Below are 22,183 nucleotides of genomic sequence, written 5' to 3'. Positions count from 1 at the left end.
AGGATTGCTGAGCCAAATGAATGAATGAGGTTTTGGGATGGAGCAAGTGCAGCCTCTAGTGGTTGCTTGAGAACCAACGCTTGGCAGTAGATACAGACTGGGTCTGAAAATAAAGCTGCTGTCTCATCCACATGTATTCCCTGGCCCATTTAAGTATGAGTAGGTGGGTCAGCTGTGTTTGAACAAAGGCTGAGAAAAGGAAATATAACAGATCAAGTTGTCTTTTCGAAAACTTTGGTCTATTTTTAAAGCGCTGGGAAGCGTAAAAACTTCTAGCAGAGATGGGCTGTCATGAGATTCATCCTAAAACTGGACTATAAATAGACCAACAGAGACAGTTAAAACTTTATTTTGTAGCCCACAGTTTCTATTCAACATCTTAACATCTTGGTCACTATTATTGTGATAACCAGTGTCTCTCAATCACACACACATACATACAAGAGCTACATACTATACAATAACACAAATAAAAAGGTGCTTTTATTCTGTGGTTTCTAGACAAATACAAAAATGTTCTTCACACACAGATACTTGTAAACCTACATAATCCCTGTTCAAACAACCAGTGATGGTTTATAACCTTTTGCTTACAAAACGTTAAGCTAATGATCCCAATATAATATTTTAGATATAGCAGTTCAAGAGGGAGAATACGCACATCTCACTAAATACCAGACTGTTAGTCAATTAGTCAATTTAATTTAACTCAAAGTTTCAAGATACCTATATATGATAGTTCTGCCTCCACTCCGATACCATGGAAAAATCAACGTCCTAATAATATAATTAACTCATACACTTCAATGCAGACATTCTTCAGTCTCCCAATTAGTCATTTGAGCCAAAACAACTGTGCTCACCTCTTACACTGCATACAGTGACCGAATGAGGTAATATGTTATAACATTTATTAGACTTAAGTTAGACTATTGGTGATCCCTGAATGCAGACGATATGATACGAAATTTAAAGAGCAGTCATGACTTGTCTCCTCGTTTAGACGTCGTGTTCTATGACAGCAGCCTCCAGGCAGACTTTGGCATTGTGGTCGTTGTCATGCACCTCAGAGGGAAGTGTGTCATATGTGCGACGATACAACATCCGAGTGACAAGAGTAATGATGAACATCTCCATGATCATCATCTGCTGACTAAGCACTGTAGAATGGAAACAAAGAAAAAACAGGATTATGTTTTGATTATTCTGCCTCACACACCAGCAGCAGATGCAGAATGACAGTCAGGGATTTCTCTTACTTGATCCCCGAGCCTGAGAAGAGAAGGGAGGGGCACAGGCGATGGTTCCATCTAAAGCTAAGATGTTAATGATTGACGTCTGCAGCTGACTCAGTACAAGAATGAGCTGTTGAGAAAAAAACAGTACCTGATCAGTTACATACAGTATTGTTACAGTATGGTCTAGTATAGCTCAGCACCAAACAAACTGACGTTAAACACACACACACACACACACACACACACACACACACACACACACACACACACACACACACGCTGCTGCTCCTTCAGTGTAACACTTTCTTTTTTGCATCATTGAATAGAAAGACATATTTCCCCACCAGATTATCTGCTGCTTCTAAGAAACTAAAGAAAAGCGTACAAAGAAGATAAAACAGGAAGATAAGCTTCATTGTGCAGTAAAACAGAAGCACTCTTATCATTTTGAACCATAAAGCAATTAAACACAGTTCAACACAGAGGAGTCACTCCTCGCCATTTTAGTTTTGTTTGTTTTCAGCATTCCTGCCATCTGTACTGTATTAATGTTCTTTAAATTGGTTACAACCATACACTTACTTGATACATGGCATATTTTGGTATGATATTAATCCTGCGTAGATGGCTGTTAATGTTCATGAAGACGATGGCAACAGGCCAAAGAGAGGTAATAGTGAGAACACCAATGAACGGGTTAATCCAAATGGCTGCACCAGTGATCTCTAACTGAAAAAAGATGAAAAGAAATAGTTTAATATCTTGTTCATTGTTTTGTATTTAGCATGATAAGATTATGTTGGGTGCCATTTCAAATACTTACATCAGAAAGATCAAAGTTGCCGTTTGTCCACAAGATAATGGAGAAGACAGAGAGCACCGTTTTTAGGATTGCATACTGAAGAGCACCGATCTTCAGCAAGAACAACATTCGCCTGCATGATTGTATAAGGAAAGGTTACATTAGAAATATAGGTATATAATCTTTAGTTGATATAGAGTGCACACAAATAAATAAATTGCAGGTATAGGAACAGTAATGTAAAGATTATAGTTAAATAAACTGTTACATATACCGCGACATGGGCACCAGAGGTAAACAGGGGCAGCAGCAGCAGCAGGGTCCTGTGCTGATCTTAAATGGTTTACCAGAAAATCTCCCCAGAAAAACACTGTAGCCCCCCAACTCCTCGATGAGCAGCACCAAGACCTTATACACCACAACTGCGAAATAACTACAGATAGAAAGAGAAGCGATTTAGAGAGGTGCCGGGAGGGAGCTAAAGCTATGTTCATATTCAGTTCATTTATTTATTATTTAAAAACTCACCTACTTGAGGCATATTTGTCAAACAACTGTACTGTGTAGTGTACATAAATAAATTTAAGAAACTATTAACTTCTCCACTGGAGGTGGAAACCTTTAAAAGATTTATTTGAGTGTATTAAGGATGAATGCTGGCTGTAGTGTGGCATGATCCTTGATCCTTGTGTGCAATGGTTCATTGAATAGCTAAGCTAAACTCAGTAAAACAACTCTTTTAGTTTGTTCTGGTGTAGCTGTGCTGTACTAGATGTTTGCTCTGTTATGCTCACTGATAGCTAACTTGTGCCCTTAAGCAGAATCATACATGAGTGAGTACGAGTGTATGGCAGTGCAGTGTTTTGCTCAACGAAGCTGAACTGAGAAAGAATGTGATGACCTGTGCAACCAAAACTAAGCTGCATATGGAAGGAAACACTGTCACTGTCACAGTCATTGTGCTAGAAATGAAGTTTTACAAATACAATTTGACTAGTCATCATCTATTTTATGATACAGACAGAAAATGTCTGTATCAGATTATGTCAGCTGTTTATATAATATAGAAATATATTATTATGTTTATATGTGGCCTATGTACTAATAAAGATATAGTTAAGAGAAGAGGTACCAGTTAGATGTCATGTCTGTGAACATGACTGCCCGTGGGATCCACATCCCAAAGCAAGCCATGGTGGCAATGACCTGAAACAGAGTAATGAATATTATAATGCCTATAAGAAAGATTTACTATTAATTTAATTGCATCATTGTTTGTTTGAATGTCACATTTTCTGAAACAGATTTCATTTGTATTGCAAAAGTCTTTGTCTATAGCTTCTTAAGACTAAATAGTAATTATAGCTCTGTTGGTTTTAAAATTATTACAACAGGAACCAGGTAGAAATGCTTACTGGAGCTGCACCATTTATCCAAATAATGGTGGTCTTCTTGGGGTAGGGCAGTTTTTTATAAATATAGACGCACTGCTCCAGGTACAGCAGCAGGGAAACACAGGACATGAAGGTGAGCATGGAGTACTGGCAAACTCCAAATGCATCTAGTTCTGATTCAAAACAGCAACAGTGGAAATGAGGGAAACGTTATTGGATTATCTCATAACGTCAAATACAATCTGAGACACTGCAGTGACAAACTCAAACACAAACTGTAGGAATTAGTTTTTTTAAGTTGAAGAAATGTAAGAATTTTATTAGGTTTCTTTTTCTAAAAGTCCCGGGCACATACAGATGCATACAGGACACTCCTGAATCAACAATTATTGTCATTAGCTCAGCCTGGTTGATAAGGAAACATTATCAACAAGCTGTCTGTAGTAATGTGGGTCACTTACGCTTTATCACGTCAATTGCCAGCGGGGGCTCTTGTAAACAAGCTGGATGAATGGTATTGTTGAGCGCTTCCTCCATGGCTTACAGATACTCCAAGTTTAAAAAGGAATTGTCCAGAGAATTTAAATTGAACTCCTCTAAAACCCGATCAGCAGATCAACACAGTAAAATAACAATGTCCTTTTAACTAAGCTGTTTCCCTTTACTGCACATTTCAGCGTCCTGCAGCAGAGTACTTTACCCTTTAGCTAATTTTGAAGAAGTAAAGGGAAGAGGACAGGGTCAGAGCTTACAGATTTATGAGAATGCCTTCATAAGTAACAGCTGCTCATTTATTCACAGGCTTAAATCACATTCAGGTCAGAGCATAAGTTAATGAGACCTACTGAGTGTCAGGAAAGATGAACCTTGACAGGGTGTGTTGTTTCCTTCCCAGTAATTAAGGGTATAAAAAAATTTCCTTTAAGCTTGAGCAATGAGGAATCTAGTGTATATAGTTCATAATACACTTTGAGTGGATTTCAGATGCCCAGTTGTCTCCTCAGATTCTCATATTACACCCATGTGTTGGTTTGTGCAGAGTAAAGTTGATAAGAGGGTGAGACTTATAGCATATTAATATCTTCAGGTTAAACTCAAGATTCAAAAATGTATTTATATAATTAATAATCACAGAGGATAATGTTTTGCCTTGTTTCAGTTGTTAATCACAAGTAGGAGAACAAAAAATATTTTCACAATTGAACAAAAAGATGAATGTTAGTGTTATTTGGAGAAGTATAACAAACGGCATTCATTGCACTTGAGTGTGGCATTCAGATTGTTCTTCCTGCAAAGTACAAGAGACCTCTTGAGACTGTTAAGAGAGTATCAAAAGTATAAATGATTGATACTTATAAAATCCTGGATAAAACTTTATAACGAAGCTGTAAACTACAAGTTAACAAAGCTGAGTGTCGAGACCCCCCCCCCCCCCCTTTATCTGGTGAGGTGAACAGCACTGAGGTCAATCACCTTTCAGCGGCTCATCATGTTTTAAAAATCAACTCAGTCACTCTCAAAAGCCCGCCAGAGTTTTAATGATGTGGAAAAGGTGAAGAACCCAGGCTTGTCACAATTACTCCAGTGAACTCCTGTGAACTGAGCACGTGTATTGTGAAATGCACTTGCTATTAAAGTTGTTTCACAAGCAGTTACCATATAAGGAACATAAACTATTTCTTACGCATTGTTGACTTTTTAACTGTGAAGTTACAGTTGAAGAAGGTACAGTTGTCCCATGCAGAAACCTACCTGGGTGTGGAAGAATTGTGTGCATGATTTTGATGGTGATTTTAACTCTTTTATTCAGGTTTTTCTTTTAGTTTGTGTCATAGTAGATGTACATTTTATAACTGTTGGTCACCGTGTTCATTTTAATGGTCTAAAGTTATAACCTTTATTTTACTGAAAACTGAATTATTCAGCTTTTGTTCTACAGTTTATTAAGCATATAATATCGTGCACTGAAATGCATTTACCAATTATCACACTTAATTAGACTCATGTTAACATTAGAATTAATTACAAAAGGAATTGTATGCTAACATGCTAAGTTATTAGCACAGACAAATCTTGAGGCTGAAGGGAATATTGTGAACTTTGCAGTTAGTCATAAAACCAAAGTAGTGGACAGTGGAAGTGTCTTGACAGCTGTCAAGACATTTCAGTGTGGATTGAATTGGTGGGCTAATAAATCAACTGTCAACCTGCCATTAAGCTTGCATACAAGAGTGCTAGAAATGTCATACAACACAACATATTACATGTTATTATATTTTAATGTATGCTTGAATTACTGTGTATTGTGAGTTGAGTTGACTTTAATTGACTTTGAGTTTTTTATATTGGCATTAAATATGACTGTGGAGCTGAGAGCAGCGCCTTTTAGAGGAACACCCTGATCACATTCACACCTGGATGCTGCCCAGTACAACAACAGTCTGACTGGCTGATTACTGAGAGAGCATCTCTACTGGAGGAACTGGGGTTGACGGCCTTGCTCAAGGGCACCACGGCATCATTTGATGAGAGAAGGGTAAGGGCTGCTTTTTACTTATACCAGATGCATTTATGTGATCTGGACAAATTGTAACACAAGAGGTACGACAAGCCACAAAAAGAGTTGTGCAATGCAGTTAGTTCTACAGCCCACAAGTGCTTGAATAATGAAGCACACTCAGAGTTTCATACATTACATTTATTAGTACAGAACAATGAAGATCACCCTGCATTAATTGTTCTTGCAATAGAAAGCTCTAGGTGCCAAACTGAGTGAGTGAAATTAGTTATTAAACTACAGTAAGTACATTCACACGGGCTACAACTCGGTAATATCTACACAGTTATCGACTACTCAGGCAAACCCTCCACTGTGCTGTGCATCATTTCCTCTAAATGTAATGTAATATAATGAAACGGCTTAGAACACAAAGAGGAGCATTTATGATCTTTAGAACAGTCATGTCCACCTTATCTGCTCTGGTTTAGGTCCAAGGACAATGTTTCAAATGTCCTTGATTGTTGGGACATTATGTCTAAATATGTTTTTATTGTGGTTTAATTTTGTGCTTTCTAAAAGTTAAAATATATAAAATAAAAAAAAGAATCAATAAAAAAAATCCTTGATCCTTGGCATTAACAGTAAAGTTTAATTTAAAGACAAATATATAATAAAACATTGTGTGGACTTGAGGACATACTTGACATCTATACCTTAAATAAAAACAAAATAAATAAATACAGTATTTTATAACAAAAATAAAACACTACAAAAGAATTACTTAAAAATAATTAAATTATTAAATACAAACATAGCAGAATAAAGACAATTAAGTCTCACTGATCATGAGAGAAAACCATTGTAACTGCTGTTACACGAGATTTGGTCCTCACATTTTAAACTTAGTTAACTTCTTTATACAATCTGAAATGTTTAAAAAGTGTAAACGAAGATTGTTAAATGTTTAGACCCTTGATAACTGAGTCTTAATTGCACTATGCCTGAAGTTAAACTGATCAAACTTACTGTAAAAATGCTTGTCAATGTTGAAATCACTCCCTAATTTATATAAGTTACCATCCAAGTATCACCTGAGTGTCTCTCACTGCTCTGCCAACAAAACCAGATTCAATGTTTAGTTATTAATGCTTGATTAATACTGACAAAATCAAATGTATGTCATTAATCCATGTAGATAAACAGACAATGCAGACATACATTGGCTTGAGGAAAAAAAACACTTCCAGAGTTTATAAGATGCAATAGTAATATTGAAAGTTTCGGCTGGTAACATACTCCAAGTCCAAGTGCTGCAATACCATCAAAGTGCTTATTTGCAAATAGCTTTGCTTGTTCGTTGCCTACAGTTATGTGAACATCTTTGGCTCAAAGCAAAGACAGAATCTCTGAATGACCTGGTGCAGTCCACCAAGGTTACTGTACAGTCCCTGTTCATATAACAGTATTGTTGTTACTATGAAGTATGGTCCATTTAATGTAGATACAAAAACATGTGGAGTGTGGCTGCACTGTCACACTCATAATGTGGATGGAGGATGGCTTTCGTGGAGATGCAGATGCTCCTGGTTTAAGGCATCATAATAGAGGAGTGCTTTCCTGCTGCACCTGCAACCTGCAGCAACCAAATTAAAATAAACACAGGGCAAGTATAAATCTGTAAAACTCTACAGCATTCGAGTTCACATACCTACTATGGCTCACTCTCCATTGTCACAGAGACTATGTGGCTTCCATCTAAAGGGAAACAGGATAAAAGGTATTTCACAAACTGTTAACAGGTACTTTAGCACATAGATTATAAAAAGCAGCAGTTTACACAAACTATAATAACAAAAAGATGAACTTGTGAAAACACACCGGTTTTCTCTTTGCTGTTGTTCACTGTTTGTTGGATGTTGTTACCAAGCACAGAAGTGTTGGTTTCCCCATCAATAGGGCTGTAATTAAAGTCATGTTAAAGATTAATATGCTGCAAAACAAAAATGTAGAAAAAACAAAACAAAACAATGAATATTAAAAAACTTGCCTTTTTCCATTTTGCTGCAGGACGCTGTTTGCTTGCTCAGGATCTATGTGTACCAATCTGGTAACAAAGGAATATCCATCTCCCAGACTGATTAAATAAAGAAAGGATTAGTAAACGTATTAGCAAAGGACTTACTGCATGGATTCAGGGCTGATTGCACTTTGAGGAAAACACTTCATTTTCTCCTCTGTATCTGCAGTTTAGGAGTCTGCTGATACAGAGCTAATCAGCCTTAAGCACAGTGTATGCACAGTAGCCTGCCTATTTTGCTACGGTGACTGATAACTGCAGTTAAATCAGGTCAGTAGCTTACCTTGAGAACACAGGAAAAAACCAGTACTTGGCTTGATCTCCAAACACCTCAGCTACATTTCTGCTAAAGCCTAGAGAAAATCCATTTTTGTCTGGACCATTCGTGAAGACAGGAGCCCTAAAAGCCTCTGAATAGAATTTAAAAATAAAGTCAGTGGTGGCCTTCAAAGGGATATAATAAGCAGTTGAATAAAATTACAGACTGTATCTATTTATAGTTACCTATAGTAGTCCTGTTCTTTCCCACAAGCCATAGATGGTAGCTGAGAAGTGACAGGACGCTGATAAAGAACAAGGCCGCCACAAAAAATAGAAACAAGATGTGGAATTTGGCGTGCGTGTCAGGAAGCTCTTTCTTCAGATGGGAGGAAAAAAACAAAAACAAAAAGACTTGAGGTCAAGTCACCTTAACTACTGACTTAACCCCTAACTACTTTATTTCTTTAAATATTATTATTTTGTTGCCTGTGTACAACTACTAAACTTTGCACAGGACAGTCATGGGAAATATATTGTCTTAAATAATTTGAAATTGTTTTTGCTATAACACAACACAGTATACTAAAGAGGAACCTCTGATAAGCAATCACATGGACACTTTTCTGAAAACCTGTTGACAGTTTATGCAATAAGTAATGGCTGATCACATGCCTCACCATAGCCTGACTGTGCTTTATTTTTATACCAAATTTAATAATAACGTTGACCCTCAGAACTTGTATTCATTTGATGTTTGGCCAAACTCGCAATAATTCTCTAATAATAGTCTTTAAACTCAAGCCTGCTGACTGCCAAAAATAAAATGGGTATACAACCTAGTAACCACACAAGAAAATCTTTTGTTTCTGTACTTACGGTCCAGAATTTGATGAAATACTGGATCACTGTAGCACAAATCACTAAACAGTAGAGTGAGGCGTAGGCCAAGAACAGGACAAAAAGCTTGTAGTTCGAGAATCCAACACAGTTATTGACCCTGAACAGTATAGGAATAAAACAAAGTTGGTTGAGTGGATTAACATCACAGGAAAGATAAATAAATCTAACAAACAGCACACAGAAAATTGACTTAAATGCATAGTTAAATGGGAAAAGCATACCAGGGGCAGTGATGATCCATTTTCAGCACACACCTTGAACAATACGAATAAAAAACATATTTTCTTAGTGATATTTACAGCCAATTAATTATAGTCAAGTTAATTATAATCTATTCTTAAATGTTGGTTTGAAAAGACCGTTTGCTGCAAAACAAACTGCCTTTCTGTTGAATTCATTATCGTTATTTCTCAATAGCAACACATTTCCATTTTCTTCTGCTCCTAAAAGATGTAAAATGATTGTGTACACTCACATTTCACAGGTTGAACAGTGATGGCAGCGGTCAGGTTTAATTAGCTGGCATGGGTCACAGTATCGGATGGCTATTAAGAAATAAAGAAAGCAGAATTACTGAAGTACTACTGTATAAATACTGCGGTTTAGCTGCACATACAACAGTTTATATAAACAGCTGTTTCAAATGTCCCTTTGAAATCAAGTAGCATGTAGCAAGTAGTGTGAGCTCATGATTGTTGATGAGTAACAGAGCCAGGTGTGGCCCATAGAGATACACCTGAGTCCAATTAACCCCCCTGACACACGTAGCTCTGTACACACAAGAGAGATGAGCCGGATGTGCATTAACAGAGAAATAACATGTTATAGTATCAAAGAGGACACATAATATACACAGTTTTGCACATACGCAATAAAGTAATGCAATTACCCAATTTAATTTGTATTGTTTACTTCATGTTGTTTGTGTGAGTGAAAAACATAAACTAAACGATGAGGAAATGTCTCTGTGTCCTTCCTACTTTGCTAGGGGCAACAGCGACAACAGTAAAACAGTACTCACCTCCCCCAGCGGTGCGTGTATACACAGGTAAATTCCTCGCCACCTTCTTCAGGATCTCTTGTTGTACCTCGGCTCGCTCTTCTCTCTCATACAGTTCCTTCTCTGCTCTGGGCAAACCAAACTGACAGAAAGAGAACAAGACATTAGAGTCAAGAGAAGGTTGTAGTATATTTATAGTTATATTTACCAAATCATGTTTTTTTTTTTTTTTTGGCTTACTGCTTTTGAGGGGCTGGCTGGTCTGGACCAGATAGTTTTCCAGTAAGACCATATAAACATGGTGAGAAATATGTGAAAGATGACCAAATAGCTGACTGTTAAGAAAAGGAAAGAAGTTAGAAAAAGACATTACAGCCTCAAGCATAATTTAAAAAATAATGTGAATAGAAAAAGATTAGAACTTCGTGGAGGTATCTCTTACTTCGTTCGGTGTTATTCGGGATTGTATCTACATAAAACATAAAAAAATACATTAGTGAGCTGCAATTAATGTCCTAATAATGTATTACTACACATCCCCCACCAAACTCTCTTTCTCACACACACACACAACCCTTTTCTTGCACCATGTGGCAGCCGCCTGGCACGGCCAGTGGAGGCCCACCCATAACAGAGAGCTTTGTTTAAGCAGCAGGGATGTCCCTGTGCTGACCACAGCCACCGAGTTACATACATAACTACAGTGTGGCTGCATGCTGATAATGGTATAATCAGTTCCAGCCTGAAACAAACCATGAAAAACCTATTGTGAGTGTGGAGACTGTGCATGTTAAGGCACACATAGCCCATCAACATCTGCATGCTGAACAATGCATATAATACTCAGTGTCTGCTGAAATACTTTCAGTCCTGCTTGAAACAATAAATCAGGTATAAAAAAAACAACAAACGCTATTGTCACATAGCAAAAGCCTTCTGCTTTATTGGCCAAAATTAAACTCTATGCATTACATTTAAGTAAAGGACACAGTTTAAGTAAAGAGATTTTGTTTGTCTGTTTTTTCCAAAACTAAAATAGCAACTTGAAATGTTTAAAGCAGCTTTTTTTGTTTTCCAGCCTTTATTATAGGTCCAGTAACACATGATGCATCAGATAGTTAAATTATACCCACTTCTATTTATGGTTAATGTTGTAAACGGCGTTTACAGCTGACCCCTTTGTTCACTTTTGTAACAGTTGATGAATGAATCACTAATTAACCTTTGCCATCGGTAAATATTTAACTAGGAACACATAACTTAAACAGAAAATATTCTCATTGAATTGCATGTGTCAGAATATCACACAAACAGCTGTGACCAATGTCTCGTCAGCTGACATTAGGAAACACAGCAACAGGAAATAAACTTGGACCCAGTCATTATTTAACCACAACACGGACTTTGAAAGCAGTCTGTATTATTAAAAGAAGCTTTTAAAGAAGTGGGATAACTTTTCTGTCCAGTTACAATACAGGGCACAATCACAACATTATGCCGCATTAACGAAGTTATTAATTCGTAAATGGGAACGCTAACACCGACAAGAGCGAAATAAAACAAATAAATGCGACGCTATCATGAAGGAATGCATGTATGCGAATAGGTAAACACACAGAAATAAAATAAGCTAGTGTAATATTACCCTGTGGATGAAATGCATGGAGACAGTGTGCAGCCTGGGGATGAATTCAAATCTCCCTTCAACCCCGACACTGTCAACACCGACAGATGCGGGCTCCACCTCGGCTGAATACTTAGAAATAATAGAAAGTGAGGGCACTTACACACGCAGAGCTCCACGACGTACGCGTAATAAGACCAGCCAATGACCAGGTTAATGAACAGGACAGGTACCCAGTTCACAGCCCGCTTGCAGCACTTCAGTACGTGAGAGGGCGCCATCTTTAATCCGTGTGCCACATTGACGGGCGGTGACGTCACATCCAGGCTCATATGGCGCGGCCAAAGATCCTACAGGACGGGGATCGTCGACAGGGGACATGCGCAGATGCGTTTGTAGTTCCGAAGCATCATCGACATTTGATTTGAATATATTTTTATTCTGTCCAGTTTATGGTCCGTGCTTTTCAGTTCGCGTTCGTTTCACCTCAAAGTCGCAAGATAATGAAAAACAACGGCGGCTCAAATCGCCTTCAGAGGTATTTTTGAACACGCCGGTGCTGCACAAGTCGGACATCCCGCTTCCTTGTCATCTTTGTGTGGCAGCATAAATCAGGTGAGTTCACATAAAGTAGATCAGTTTTTTTCGTCATCGCCCTCTTATGAAGATGTTTGTAGCTGTTTGGTCGAGTTTTATTTTTTTCTCTTGCTTCTGTTCTTCGCTGTTTTTATTTTTATTTTACTTTAAGCAGTGGATTGACAAGAAATTATTCTAGTTAATGTAAATTTCAGTGCACACTGTTGGCTTTAGACCACTAGTGGTCCTTTGTTTGTGTCTTGTGTTGAAGCACAAAGTGCTTCAACACAAGACACAATTTGGCATAATATCAAGTATATTATGCCAAATAAAAGTCTTGGGTTTCATTTGAATAGGTTTACGTCTAATTCTAATGAGTTCACCCTTGACCCCAAGTGACAATTTGTCCCAAAAGTGGAGAAATTCCCTTTAAAGCGTTGTTGAGGTGTCCTTGGACTAGACACTGAAACCCAATAATAGACAAATGATAGAGCAGCAAGTGACAAAAACAAAATCACACTGAAACAAAATGTTTGTTTCTTCCTTGTCAGTGAATAACATTACATAAATTATGATTTATTGCACTTACATTTAATTGATAGCTTTCCTAGACATTTTATGGTTTAAATTAGGGACCAATGAGGACAACAGAACAGAACTTATTGCACATGTCTGCTGTATGTGGAGGCAGCCTTGAGAGAGGAGCGGGAACCCCTTTTAGGTGATGAGGGTGAGGATGGAGAGGAAGGAGGTGAGAGAGACGGGGGGGAGGCAGAGGCAGAGGAGTCAGGAGAAACTGAGCGTGCTCTGGTTGGACTGCTGCTGGGTGAGGCACGGGGTGAGGAGTAGGGTGACAGGGCCTGGAGCATGCGGCCACTCCTCTCCTGAATCACATGCTACATGAGGAGAGACAGAGGAGGACTTTACTGTCACAGTGTTGTGTTGTTCTGTTTATGCTTTACTGTGATGACATGTTTGTATTACTGGCTTTAACCCAACCTACCACACTTATCTTTTATTTACTTGGATTAATGTAAAATTGAACTTGCCCAGGCTCCATCTGGTCCAAAAAGCTCCAGGAAGTTTCCAATGAATTCTCGTGACTTCTCTTCCCACTTGTGGATAAGGTCTTGGCTCTTCTCTTCCACTCTGTAGACAAAGTGTTTGGACTTTTCCTCGACTGTACGGACTGTCTCTTTCATCTTGTCCACCTGGTTCTGGAGCCTGTATTTTTTCTCCTATAAGAAAGGGCATTCCTGTACTGTGATATATTTCAAAAACAAATTATTATAACTTTAGTTGTTTATTAAATATGTTTTCTTACGTTAATGAAGCCGACATTTAGTTCTCGGGCTGTGTAGCCTCTTTGCAGGTTCCGTCGGACATAGATGTCATAGTCTCGGACGATACGAGTGATTAGATCAGACGTGGAGATGCCCTCTGTCCTCTGAGTGGCCACAAACATTCCTGACATGAACATACAAATAATTCAAACGCACATACTTCATTCAATTAGTATGAAGAATAACAGAGTTATAATTCTTGAGAAGGGATTCTCTATATGTCTTCACCTGCTTCCTTGATGTGTTTATAAACATCCTCAGATCCAGCAGAGGTGTAAGGGATATCGTCATGCGCCACAAAGTCAATCTGTGAGTGTGACATGACAGTGTTGTGGCAGATTGAACAACAGATGCTTTTGTTGTTGTCTCTGTATTATGATTCAGGAGATGTGCCAAAAATCAGGCCTCATCGAAACATTGTAAGAAGCTGAGTGTCCAGTGACTGGGTGACCTTTGACCTTATGTTTCTCAAGGAACTCTGCCGTAAGGGTCCAGGGAGCGTCTCGCACAACCTCATCAACATAACGGCAGTGCCTCAGGGCTTCGTAGCGTTCGTCCTCTGTCATCACCGTGTAGCCTTTTAACTTGTGAGTGAGTTCATCGCTGCAGACTAGGGACACAGAGACACAAACTTTCATCAACTGTAAGACTTAATTAGATTGAGGAATTAGATTGGAAGATTTGTTACAAAGAGCTTGAAGATAGACAGTTAAACATCTTGTCTTCTGTGTTTTGTTGTTGAGAGAAGAAGTGAGATCCGTACTTTACCTCCTACTATCAGATACGTGTTGGGGAACACATTTTTGGCCTGCATCAGAGCTCGAGCATGGCCCGAATGGAAAAGATCAAAGATCCCATCAGCGTAGACTCGTACTGGACGATGAGCTGCAAGATAAGAATTATGAAAAGTACCAACATGGCATTACAAAACCCAACAGTCATTCATGTACAGCTGATACAGCTTGGAGTTTGATGTCCAACCAGCCAATAAAGATCTTGATAGTTTTGTATCCTGCTGCTCATTTATCTCACTCTCCTTTCTATGCTAATTAGTAATGGAAGCAAAACAATTAAAAAGGATCACCTGGTGTGCCTCTCCGTGCTTGGGCAATGGTCAACTTTTCATGGGGGACCTCTGATTCACAACCTGTAGGCTTGGCAAAAACAGCCGGCTCCCGCAGAGCCTGAACATAGAGACAAAACAGAGACAGTAGTGAAATGGCGTGTTTTTCCGCTATTCTCTGAGATGCATACTGTAGAACAACCAGGGGATCATCATGCAGTAGGCTAAATTTGAAGGGGAAAGAGGGATAAAGAATTGCAATAAAAAAGAATCCAGGCAACATTATATTAATAGTGTTATTATAGCGTTTTATTGATGCTCCATAAATTTGAGGGTTGGGACTCCTGACATCATGAAGTATTAAACTAGATAAGCTTTGATAATATCAGGCCAATTGAAGAAAGACAGTTCAAGACAGAATAATCTCAGAAGTAATGAGTGTTGTGATATGTCACGGACTTTGTGTCATGTGGAGATGCAGTTACACTGCTTTATCTGCTGCATTGTAAGATACACTTTGAACTCTTGTTCTGCTGGACATATCTGATGTGTGTGCAGAGAAATCTGAAATATTATTCATGGGGATTTCTGAATGCTAAAAAGCATACCTTCACGTTTCCACAATTACTCCTCCTTGTATCTTTTAAATTCTACATTATATGATTATCAATTCATTGACACGTTTACAGAAATCAAAGCTTGTTATATAAGAGGTGCTTAGAATAATGTATCACTGTACTATATTGTGGAAATAAATATGACTCATGACTACATCATTGCACCAAGCTAATTATTTAACTTTTCCACTCCCAGGCAGCAAGTCAAATAACCACTCAAACATTTACTTTTGTGACATGCAAAGCCTGTCGCATAAAACCACAGTATACATGTGGTTAATTCACTGAACATGTAACTATAGTATGTTCTCATTTCAGTTCTCATGTTCCCAGTAGCTTCACTACATAATATCAAACACTTAAGACAGACAGCCTCCTTTACAGAAATCTGTGCTACCATTATCATTTGAAGTGTAAGAACAAACGAGGTGGCCACATTTCATATTGACAGAAGAGCACTTACCCCTCGAGGGCCTCTTCTTTGGTTTTGTGAGGCATGTTGTTGTTGGACGTTGCTGCCTCGGCCTCGTCTTCTTCCAGCCATCCTAGATGTTCTGCTGCCTTGTCTACCAACAACAACAACACTGCATCCACCTGCTGCTCCTCTCCACTGGCTGAACTCGTGTACAGGGACGATTTCAAAGCCCGTGTATGTTTTTAAGGGTACACCCCATCAGCCCGCCTGACTCTGATGACGGGAGACTGTGAGATTGGTGTGCAAAGTTCAAGCCACTCTGTGCTGTAGCTTAGATTTATCAGTACTGAGCTTGTGAGGGCTTTCCCTTTCCACATGTGGCAACACTGAACCTTGTAGCAATAGGATGGTGCAATGGTACACTATGTGTTGTCTCCAACACTGTGTAGCAAGATCCCGCTCCAGCTAGAATTGAATGTGAAAAACGTCTCTTATTTTTCCTTTTCAGATTGTCGACTGCGAGAGTGTATCAGGCCATCTCGAAGCACAGTGTCCAAAGCTTTGTCCTTGGTAGCCTTTGGAACTAAACACGGAGGGAAACCAAACACAGTATGTCCCAACGTTTCACAAAACTTCCACACAGTGCTATTCTGGATGTGACACGAATTTCTATTATAAAAAACAGTTTGTGCACAGTGCAAGAGTAATGGCACACATTATAGCATTAACTGTTTTAAAAGATTCATTCACACATGTGCTATCAACCCAATCACACAAAATTCAACTGAACTGTAAGCGTGAAGCATGGAAAATATATTCTTTATAATATTATGTTAGAAACATTAAAATAAGAATTTAGTTCAGTCTGAAATATCTTAAAAACTGTTGTCTGATAAATAGATTACCATGAGCGTGGTCCTCAGAGGATAAAGCACACAGTTGGTGCGTCCACCTCAGTTCAGGATCACATTCACTTCAGTGGTCCCCTAACCTTTCATGGTGCACCATCACCAGGTCAAAACTGTAGTTTATTCAACTAACTAACACTGGAAAAAAACAAGAAAGTGCTGTCTGAAATGTGTTTTGTTTCTGTTGTGCCTGATTTTGTTTCAGATCTGTCAGCCTGTGGCGATTCTCAGTCATCCAGGTCAGATAGTTATTCATTATAAAAAAAACATTAGACAGATTATCCTAAAGATGCTGTTCAGTGGAGACTGGACTTGCTTTAAGACCTCTCATGGAAAGGCTTCATCAGACGGACTGGCTGCACTTACAGTCTTACAAACTCTGTCTGAGTCATTGAGCCATGAATGACTGACAGTGATTCCAGTCGCCACTCAAGAACACCTTTGGGGTTATTTGTTGTATCTGATAACTGTGTTTTTTTTATAGTGACTAACTATCTGATGAAGCCTTCGGCTACTAATTAGCCAGTAGTTTATGCTCTTCTGGATAGGTTTGTGTGTCCTCTGGGATATTTGGTTCTTTTAGTTTACAGTAGTTTTTGGTTAGTTTGTCAGCCAATATAATATTGACACTGTAACCACTGTAATCCAGATCCTGCTGTTTGCACATCAACCAACTCTAACTAGTTAGGGAACACCCACAGTCACTGAAACTCATTTGTAGTTTCTAGAACCACAAATTAGGCAGTTAAATCCAGTCTTCCCCCACAGCTTTGAAATGTGAATCAGACTTTCTAAACTGATTGTGCTCATTATGTTGTGAGCAGATTATGCTGTAAGTGGTACACATTATGGAGTAAGCAGAAACTAGGTATTACTGACTAAAGTTGAGTGCAACAGAAGCATGAGAAAATGTCACATAACCGGTTTTAAGGACACACACATCAGGAGTGACTTTAACGGAAATTTTCCACCTGTCTACACAATAACCTGGGGAGAGGGGTGTGGCTATCCTTGCCAGAGTGTGCAGGGCGGGTATATTGCTTTGCTATTCACTCACTTCCTGATTTCTGAACACTGCCTAAATATGTTGCGTTACAAACAGGAGATAATCTTCTAGACCTTTAACACGTCAGAACAGGAAATATATTCACACACATCAAAGGTAAGAAAACATCACTGGCATGTCTAGATGGTATATTCTCTCATTGTTGTCATATTTATGCAGAGTGAATCTGAGGAAAACACTACACACTCAAAAACATCAGGCTTCCCCTGTAGCAAAAGAAATCAATCCAGGATTTCAGTTGTTAATTTAGATGAACAACAATGGATTTACACTTGTAAATCTCATTTGTGAACCAACTGTGTGTGTGATTAGCTTCACTGTTGTTTCTAGCAACTATTGTTTGTGCAAAAAAGTGAGTTCTGTCCTAATTAGATTTATTTTATGGATGGAGCCAGAAAAACACTGACAAAGAAAGACGAAGTGTTGTGTCTGCTAAGTTTGTGTACATGTGATTTGCTGTTAATTGGCTAATTTGCAAGGACTGTATTATGGGCCAAATCATTTCTGACTGTTTTGTTTTAACTAATGATCTAACTCAAACTGACTTGACTGTTTATGTATTACTAGTGTAAAACATGTTCCGGTGGCAATATCTGATCCCGCTCCTGCTGATAACTGTTCAAATATATAGAGGTAAGGCCTAAAACATAACACTAACACATGCAGTGGCTTTTGTGAGTAGCTGTATAGCAGCTTTGGAGGAATCGTTCAGTAACACTTGAGGAACTGAAATTACCTTGTACTACATTGATTTAAACAGGGCACTCAGTAAATGGAGTTTCCCACTAATTGTGTCATAGTTATGGGGAATAGCTGGTGACTTTTCATAAACATCCAACAACTCTCCAATCTCAGCAGGAAATGATATGAAATGATCGGATTACAATTATTACGTTGGTTTAAATTCGTTTTGGTTTCATTGTTAGAAGTGGAGATGAGTGTCTGTCTGTTTTTGAATGATGTCATTATTATTGTTTTGATGGGTAACCTACATACCGTACTGTAGTATGTTTTTTGCCGAATTATTAGATTGTTTAATGCTACTGTAGAATTTTGGTGAATTGATCCACCAAAAATATAGCTACACTTCATGAGTACATCTTAGTGTTTAACTTGTTTAAGAAGTGCCTTTCCAGTGGCCAGTGTTAAAAAATAGCTTCACCCTCAAATTCCATTGAATTGTTAATGAGTCATATGGAAATTATGTCATTGCCGATTATCGAAACTTGGGATGACAAATCATCAAATACTGAACGGTTATGCAATCTTTAGTAAGCTCAGAAAATTCAAATGGTTGAGTGTATATATTCATATTTGAATATTTTGTTTACTTCCTGCTCCTTTTTTCTTCTTCCAGCCCAAGAATGTGAAAAATTTACAAAACTAAATCTCAGCCATGCATTCATCGGTACCAAACTCAATGTTAGGCTGTTGCTCTATACCAGGGAAAACAGGACCTGTGGCACACTCATGTCCCACACTGACCTGTCTGCCAGTCCCTTGCTGAACTTATCTAGACCCAGCACCTTTGTCATTCATGGTTTCCGGCCCACTGGGTCTCCACCAGTGTGGCTGGACAACATCACGGAGGCGCTGTTGGCCTGGAAAGACATTAATGTCATAGTAGTGGACTGGAACCGCGGATCTGCGACTAGCTATTTCAAGGCAGTGGAGAACACAAAGAAGGCAGCAGACAACATCACTGCTTTCATTCATAAGATGCAGGTATGAGATGTATCTGACAACCTCTGAGACCATCACCGCTGTGTCTAAACTGTGTCTGTGGCATGTACTAATATCTGATCATTTCAGGAACACGGTGCCTCTCTAAGCTCTATGCACTTGATTGGATTTAGTCTTGGTGCTCATATGTCAGGCTTCATAGGTGCTAACCTGAATGGGTTGATTGGAAGAATTACAGGTAAGACTGGCATATTCTAAATTGATAGATTTGCCATCAGCTAGTTATGAGTTTGGGAATAACCTTTAGGCTCTACTGATGTCTTTAATGTGGTGTTTGCAGGTCTGGATCCTGCCGGGGTTATGTTCACTGACACTTCTCCAGAGGACCGATTGGATTCCACAGACGCCCAGTTTGTGGATGTCTTGCACACAGATATGGATGGTTGGTTAACATAAAATGTTGCGTAACATATTTACGTAGTTATGTGTTGAATGACTAAATTACATAATCATTATCATTCATTTTGTGTTTACAGCCCTGGGTTTCAGAAAAACTCTAGGTCACATTGATTTCTACGCAAATGGTGGATCAGACCAACCTGGCTGCCCAAAGACTGTGTTTTCAGGTAGGGTCCTCAATATTACAGGACTTGTGTAATAAGGATTTAAACAATATTGTAGTTACCATTGTCACCTGACAACAAGAAGGACCGGAGCTTGAATCCACTGGTGTGGTGCCTTTCTGTGTGGAGTTTGCATTTTCTTCTAGCATGGGTTTTCTCAAGATACTTTCTTCCACAATCCAAATACATGTGGTTAGGTTAGGGTTAGTGTTAAATGATAACTGGAAAGCATAAGGTGTGAAGGTAATGTAATGGCTGGATGTAACAATGCATTTTCTGTCCTTCCTCTGTACAGGTGGAGCTTATTTTAAATGCGACCACCAGAGATCAGTGTCGCTCTACCTTGAATCTCTGGTATCAAACTGTTCCATCAGGGCATACCCCTGCTCATCCTACGAAGATTTTCTGAATGGAAACTGTACAAACTGTGACCAGTTTGGTGCTGCCGGATGTCCTGTCTTTGGTTTGTATTCTAACTATTGATTATGGAGGGACACAACACACTTATGCATTATTTTCCCCGAGGTTACAGTGCGTTTTCTTACTGTGTTATTCAAATCCAGGCCACGATGCCATTCGATGGAAAGACATGCTGTTGAGTTTGGGTGAAACAAAAACGTTCTTCACGACAAATGCAAACTCTCCATTCTGCAGTAAGTGACAAAATTACAATCAAACCAATATTAGAGTTGCATTAAATAAATGAAAATCAGGACAGGTGAAATAAACTGGAAATTGACCTTCAACCCATCATGTTAATATATTTGGATGAATTTCTATTTGTAAAACTGTACCTTAACAAACAACATCAGGGAAAGGGTAGATGATTGATTCACAAAGATAATTTGAGCTAAAGAAGTTGCTTTGGTGAATTCTACTTTCAAGTGGTAGCAGTTGTGAGATTATTATTATACTATTTACAAATGATTGAGATATTTATTGTAGTTGAATTACATTTTTCATGTCTCTTAGGAACTAACTACAGAGTGGAGGTGATGACATGGAACAAGAATATACGCTGGGGATACATTACTGCTAAACTTCATTATAAAAACACAGAAGCAGTAGCAACAATTGAGCAGTAAGTCTTCTCTCTGTTTATTTCAGTTCTGCTCAGAGTACTAATAATACATCACAACATCTCCTTGTCCCTTTGTTACTGCTTTCCTCTCAGTAACATGTTTTTCTATATGTATATCAGTACAGCCTCAATGTTCAAGAAGTACAAACAGACCACGCTATTGGCCCAGTTTGACAAAGACGTTCCGGCAGTCGAGAAGGTGTCTCTCAAATTCTCCAATTCGAACATGTTGAAGCCCAAACATAAGCTCAGGATTCTCAGAATCCGTCTCACGCCTCTGGAACGCCACGAGAGGTAAGCAACACAGCTGAGCACAGATTTTTTTAAATGTCCAAACTCCGCAAAGCAGTTTCACTTATTTGATACAGACCTTCAGCCGCTTTCACTTAATTTGCCCTTTCACAGGTCTCTCTGTCGATATGACGTCCTTCTTGAGGGGAACAAAGAGGTCACCTTCAGACCCTTTCCCTGTGAAGAATCCAGTTTCTGAGATAAAATCGGAGCCCACTCCGCTGACTGCTCAACTCATAAGCACTGACTTGGCAGCCAAATAATTTGTGATTTGATACTGTGATATACCATATATACTGTATATGTGTTTTTAAGACAAAATGTGTGTTTTCTATGAAAATTTTTTATCTTTATCTATCTCTAAATAGGGGAAGTTGTCTGGTAGTTGAGTCATGGCAACTGGGCCTTCTTTTTAGAAGTTCAGTTGCCATGACTCAACTTCCAGATGTATAACTAGTAGTAGTATGGCCTTTTGTAAAACGTTCTCTGTAAATGGGTATTTTGGATACATTACATCAATGTTTATTATACTACATACAAATGTACTGTTTATATGAATTCAGTCTTTATTATCCAGCCATTATTAATAAAAAACATAACGACCAGCTGCAGCATCTTTAATGAATTCACAATGCCCCCACACATCAGCAACTTCTTCATTTAATTATTTGTACAATCAAAAGTCAACTTTGTATCTGTGAAATATATATTTACACTGAAG

General features: G+C 38.6%; 4 protein-coding genes across 4 annotated transcripts; 1 reads left to right on the top strand and 3 right to left on the bottom strand.

The window, feature by feature from the left end:
* Nucleotides 1-999: 999 nt before the first annotated feature.
* Nucleotides 1,000-4,105, bottom strand: LOC113169977 (organic solute transporter subunit alpha-like). The gene is made up of 8 exons (XM_026371788.1): nucleotides 3,896-4,105; nucleotides 3,456-3,607; nucleotides 3,173-3,246; nucleotides 2,315-2,473; nucleotides 2,062-2,173; nucleotides 1,821-1,967; nucleotides 1,260-1,365; nucleotides 1,000-1,160 (listed from the first exon to the last, which is right to left on the bottom strand). Exons 1-8 carry the CDS (start codon nucleotides 3,969-3,971, stop codon nucleotides 1,000-1,002), a joined length of 987 nt encoding a protein of 328 aa, XP_026227573.1. The 5' UTR covers nucleotides 3,972-4,105.
* Nucleotides 4,106-6,149: 2,044 nt separating this feature from the next.
* zdhhc20a (zinc finger DHHC-type palmitoyltransferase 20a) lies at nucleotides 6,150-12,097 on the bottom strand. Its single transcript, XM_026371787.1, has 13 exons — nucleotides 11,960-12,097; nucleotides 10,615-10,641; nucleotides 10,413-10,507; nucleotides 10,194-10,314; nucleotides 9,648-9,717; nucleotides 9,394-9,426; nucleotides 9,149-9,269; nucleotides 8,516-8,648; nucleotides 8,295-8,421; nucleotides 7,982-8,068; nucleotides 7,813-7,892; nucleotides 7,643-7,689; nucleotides 6,150-7,567 (listed from the first exon to the last, which is right to left on the bottom strand). The coding sequence occupies exons 1-12, from the start codon at nucleotides 12,075-12,077 to the stop codon at nucleotides 7,646-7,648; spliced, it is 1,056 nt and encodes a 351-aa protein (XP_026227572.1). The 5' UTR covers nucleotides 12,078-12,097; the 3' UTR covers nucleotides 6,150-7,567; nucleotides 7,643-7,645.
* A 799-nt stretch (nucleotides 12,098-12,896) lies between these two features.
* pcyt1bb (phosphate cytidylyltransferase 1, choline, beta b) lies at nucleotides 12,897-16,139 on the bottom strand. Its single transcript, XM_026372324.1, has 8 exons — nucleotides 15,859-16,139; nucleotides 14,800-14,899; nucleotides 14,484-14,600; nucleotides 14,174-14,325; nucleotides 13,944-14,022; nucleotides 13,697-13,839; nucleotides 13,422-13,610; nucleotides 12,897-13,268 (listed from the first exon to the last, which is right to left on the bottom strand). Exons 1-8 carry the CDS (start codon nucleotides 15,937-15,939, stop codon nucleotides 13,032-13,034), a joined length of 1,098 nt encoding a protein of 365 aa, XP_026228109.1. The 5' UTR covers nucleotides 15,940-16,139; the 3' UTR covers nucleotides 12,897-13,031.
* A 1,627-nt stretch (nucleotides 16,140-17,766) lies between these two features.
* lipia (lipase, member Ia) lies at nucleotides 17,767-22,052 on the top strand. Its single transcript, XM_026372323.1, has 11 exons — nucleotides 17,767-17,880; nucleotides 18,352-18,417; nucleotides 19,142-19,509; nucleotides 19,597-19,705; nucleotides 19,808-19,909; nucleotides 20,004-20,093; nucleotides 20,386-20,553; nucleotides 20,654-20,743; nucleotides 21,063-21,171; nucleotides 21,292-21,465; nucleotides 21,577-22,052. The coding sequence occupies exons 2-11, from the start codon at nucleotides 18,360-18,362 to the stop codon at nucleotides 21,659-21,661; spliced, it is 1,353 nt and encodes a 450-aa protein (XP_026228108.1). The 5' UTR covers nucleotides 17,767-17,880; nucleotides 18,352-18,359; the 3' UTR covers nucleotides 21,662-22,052.
* Nucleotides 22,053-22,183: the final 131 nt, after the last annotated feature.

Source organism: Anabas testudineus, chromosome 14 (assembly GCF_900324465.2).
Source record: "Anabas testudineus chromosome 14, fAnaTes1.2, whole genome shotgun sequence".
NCBI classification, from domain to species: Eukaryota; Metazoa; Chordata; class Actinopteri; order Anabantiformes; family Anabantidae; genus Anabas; species Anabas testudineus.
This window is presented reverse-complemented; position numbering and strand designations above follow the sequence as displayed.